Source organism: Colobus angolensis, unplaced genomic scaffold, assembly GCF_000951035.1.
Source record: "Colobus angolensis palliatus isolate OR3802 unplaced genomic scaffold, Cang.pa_1.0 Scaffold53, whole genome shotgun sequence".
Taxonomy (NCBI): Eukaryota; Metazoa; Chordata; class Mammalia; order Primates; family Cercopithecidae; genus Colobus; species Colobus angolensis.
The window spans coordinates 4,221,052-4,225,657 of NW_012118821.1; the positions used below are offsets into that span (position 1 = coordinate 4,221,052).

At 42.0% G+C, this 4,606-nt stretch overlaps 1 protein-coding gene across 1 annotated transcript in view; it reads right to left on the reverse strand.

Moving 5' to 3' along the window:
* CPSF3 (cleavage and polyadenylation specific factor 3, 73kDa) overlaps positions 1–4,606 on the reverse strand; it is a 64,725-nt gene that overhangs the window by 51,477 nt on the left and 8,642 nt on the right. Inside the window, exons 5-6 of the mRNA XM_011960980.1 lie at positions 3,501–3,678; positions 2,152–2,312 (exon numbers count right to left, since the gene is read on the reverse strand). Coding sequence (XP_011816370.1) covers positions 2,152–2,312; positions 3,501–3,678 — 339 coding nt within the window. The remainder of the gene's footprint in view (positions 1–2,151; positions 2,313–3,500; positions 3,679–4,606) is intronic.

Below are 4,606 nucleotides of genomic sequence, written 5' to 3' on the forward strand. Positions count from 1 at the left end.
CTGAGGCAGGAGAATAGCTTGAACCCAGGAGGAGGTTGCAGTGAGCTGAGATTGCACCATTGCACTCCAGCCTGGTCGACAGAGCAAGAGCAAGACTCCATCTCAAAAACATACAATTTAACAACAACGACAAAAAAGGCCAGGCATGGTGGCTCACGCCTGTAATGCCAGCATTTTGGGAGGCCAAGGCGCGTAGATCTCCTGAGGTCAGGAGTCCAGCATGACTAACATGATGAAAGCCCGTCTCTACTAAAAATACAAAAAGTAGCTGGGCATGGTAGTGCACGCCTTGTAATCCCAGCTATTCAGAAGGCTGAGGCAGGAGAATCACTTGAACCTGGGAGGCAGAGGTTGCAGTGAGCCCAGATCACGTCACTCACTCCAGAGTGAGACTCCATCTCAAAAAACAAAACAAAACAAAACAAAACAAAAGAATGCCAGAATTCAAATCTAGGTAAGAAGAATATTTTATAAAATGGAATCAGGAAATAGTCCAAAACTGTATCTTCTTCCCATGTCCATTTTGCTTTGCATTAGGAAGAAAAAGGTTATTTCCCCCACCTCTGATAAGTCAAAGCTTTTAAAATAGAAATAGATGTTGTTTCTTATACTTCTGTTTAAGAATATCCTTAAAGTCTTACTAGGTGTGGTCCACTGACCAGAAGATTGACATCCCTTTCGAGCTTATCAGAAGTGCAAAATCTCAGACCCCAGCCCAGAAATACTGAATCAGAATTTGTACCTTAGCAATATAATCAGATGACTATATGCATATTAAAATTTGAAGCACTGCTTTAAAGTATGGTACTATGAAAATAACTACTTTTTCTGAGGGTTCAAAAATGAATCTTCCCTTAAATTAAGTTTATATGCTGGGCATACCATGAGCAGAGTCCAATGTAATCTGCTCACATGTTGCTTATGCACTGCAGTGTGTACTGGCCCACATGCCTGGGCAGCTGGGAACATGGTAGGTGGTGGAGGAGAAACAGACAACTCTTCCTCCTTGAACCACATACACCTGATGTTCTTATATATACCAAAAGCCTGCAAGATTTCTCTCCCAACCCCTGACTCTACCATCTGCAACACACATCCCAAGCTGCCCCCAAAGAGCTTCGGTACACAGTCCATTTTTTTGCTCCCCTGGGACTTGCAACCTAGTAGGCAGACAGGACACACACAGATAAACGAAACGATAAGTTAGCATGGACTAAGGGTCTGAGGACAGTCACCGTGGCAAAGGCAGTGAGGTCACGCCATTTCCAAAATGACCCATAGATGTTCTTCTACACATTGTCATCCAGAAAAATACATTTAGGAGACAGGGAGAGGGCATACCCAGTGAAAATGACCCTGCCCAAAGACGGCCTGGTGATCCTGCCCAAAGACAGCCTGGTGCCTCTGATATTAGACTAGAGTTAATGCGTTTAACACCAAGAAAGTGAAGCCGCACTACAAAAAGAAGTGCCTGCCCCAATTTTTTTTTTTTGAGACTGAGTCTTGCTTTGTAGCCCAGGCTCAAGTGCAGCAGCGTGATCTCGGCTCACTGCAGCCTCCACCTTCTGGGTTCAAGTGATTCTTGTGCCTCAGACTCCCCAGTACCTGGGACTACAGGTGTGCACCACCACACCCAGCTAATTTTTGTATTTTTTTTTAGCAGAGATGGGGTTTCACCGTGTTGGCCAAGCTCGTCTCTAACTCCTGGCCTTAGGTGATCTACCCACCTCGGCCTCCCAAAGCGCTAAGATTACAGGTGTGAGCCACTGTGCCTGGCCACCAATTTTCTTGTATTAAAAAAAAGATAAGTTTATATCCAATAACATGTTATGAAAGTGAGATCATGGCCGGGCGCGGTGGCTCAAGCCTGTAATCCTAGCACTTTGGGAGGCCGAGACGGGCGGATCACGAGGTCAGGAGATCAAGACCATCCTGGCTAACACGGTGAAACCCCGTCTCTACTAAAAATACAAAAAACTAGCCGGGCGAGGTGGCGGGCGCCTGTAGTCCCAGCTACTCCGGAGGCTGAGGCAGGAGAATGGCGTGAACCCGGGAGGCGGAGCTTGCAGTGAGCTGAGATCTGGCCACTGCACTCCAGCCTGGGCGACAGAGCGAGACTCCGTCTCAAAAAAAAAAAGAAAGTGAGATCACAATGTTATTTTCCAAAAGAAAAAAAATCTGCTTACATTACATCGATTACAATATAGCACATTAATACTTACAATGATAAGAATATCAGGCTTAATATTAGGAATTTCAGCTGCCATTAAGTGTCTATCTTCTTGTCTTGAGAAATCACCTGTGTACAAAAGCTGTGAAAAAGATAAAACTAGAAAGTTAGGATTTGGGGAAGGCTTCATTTTGCTAGCAAATAGATGAAACTCATGAAATCCGAAAGTGCAGTTACAGTTTTCAAAAAGTCTAAAGCTGATGAAATTTACATGCAGTGCTTGTGTCGCATTCAAAATGTGTAGTTCAGTCAGTAAACGGTCCAATGCTTCAATTATTTCATCTAGTAAATGGGAATAATCTATTCCCAGTATCATCTCACAAAGATAACCTATATAACATTAGTACACTTGAGAAGTGCTCTAACTTCTTAGAGAAAAAGGGCATGCTGACAAGGAAAGGAGTGCACTGAGGTACATGGTCTAAAACCGGAGACAAAATCGTAAGAAGGTCTGCATCAAATTCCAAGAGAATTCACATCAGCATTTGTGCTACTTATTTTTTGTGCCCTGGAGCAAACTGCAAGAATAAGTGATTTAGTGATATATTTTACAATTCGTCTAAAAGTTCCAAATGTATAAGCAGCTGTGAAAAATTTAGGACGTTACACTAGAGCATCGGTTCTCAACTCTGGCTGCACGTTAGAATCACCTAGAAAACTCAAAAAGGAAAAGGCCAAGCTACACCTCCAGATTTTGACTCAATAGTTACTTTTCAACAGCTCCCTAAGAGATTCTCATGTGCAGCCAGAGTTCACAGCTGCTGCTCTGGAGTCTAGAAACCTAGTAGTCCACCCACATTTGCAGAAGTTCAAGGGTTCCCTAAAGATCTTTCCTAATTAACCCTTTACTCTTGCAGTCCACTCTGCTTAGGGGCTTATCTATGAATCCTAAGACATCAGGGGGACATGAGTATCAAATTGTGTTTTATTTTTAAATGAACGCAGCCACAAAGACACCTCTTCCCTAACCAGTTTTCTAAAGGAAACTGAATCCTACGGTGTCAGGGAATTCCTTTCTGAGATGTTTATTTTACTCTTTTCTCAGTTCTTAAAATTTTTTTTTTTTTCTCAGTCTTGATACAGAAAGTATTGTAATGGAGGTAGGAACTACCATATTTAAAAGGAAAAAGTGTTAACTGTATTTTTATCTTATGATTCAGTGTTCTGACACTTTTGCAAGTCTTAGGGAATATTTTTTTTAATAGTACTTCGTGGCACAAAGCTCTGTACTGATTTCTCTGGGGAGAAAAGCGCCAGAGCCAGAGGGTACCTTCACGCCTGCGATCTCAATCATGAACATGGCGGCTCCTAGGACGTGCCCTGCATGGTAACACCAAAACTTGATTCCTGCAACTTCCTTAACTTCATGAAAGTTGATAGTTTCAATTTTGTCCATGCTTTCTTCCAAATCCGTCTCGGTATACAACATGTCGTCCGCTGATATGTTGCTAAATTTTGAAAGATGCCAGCAAAAACAATTAAGTCAGATTTTTAAAAAAGCCTTTGAACACAAAGAAATTGTGGATAACATATCCATGAAGGTATTTCTTCAAAATATACTGCATGAATTATGCTATTTAAAATTTTTTAGAGATTTTGTGTATTTTTTTTTTTTACTCTATTGTGTGTATAGCTACAAAACTTGATTTTAAACAAACCACACAGGAAATTAAGATACTGAGCTCAAAGTGCTCTCAATTTTCAGTAATACATACAGTAAATTAAGACAAAATACTCTTTAGGAGAGTATTCTCACACTTTTTTCCCACCCCAACACTCCTGAAAGATATAACGCACTCACATACATTGAACCATGGCAGATATTTCTCACATTAGGATGAGAAAAGATTTTTCCACAAAGTCTAGCACAACCTTTCTCCTGAAAATTATGTTAATGTACTTACAAAAAAGGAAGAGAGAATAGTGGTTAAGGACACTGACTCGGGGGCCAGATTGTTTGGGTTCAAATCCTCGCTCTGTCTCTTACTGTGACAATTTAGGGCAAATAACCTTGCTGTGCCTCAGTTTCATCATCTGTAAAATGGAATTTATAACAGAACCTACATCTTGAGTTGGTGTGAAGATTAAATATATTTATCTCCCAGATGGGTGTGGTGGCTCACGCCTGTAATCCCAGCACTCTGGGAGGCCACGGCAGACGGATCACTTGAGGCCAGGAGTTCAAGACCAGGTTAGCCAATATGGTAAAACTCCTTCTCTACTAAAAATACAAAAATTAGCCAGGCATGGTGGCACGCACTGCGCGCCTATAATCCTAGCTACTGGGGAAATTGAGGAATGAGAATTGTCTGAACCCGGGAGCGGAGGCTGCAGTGAGCCAAGATAGTGCCACTGCACTCCAGCCTGGTCAACAGC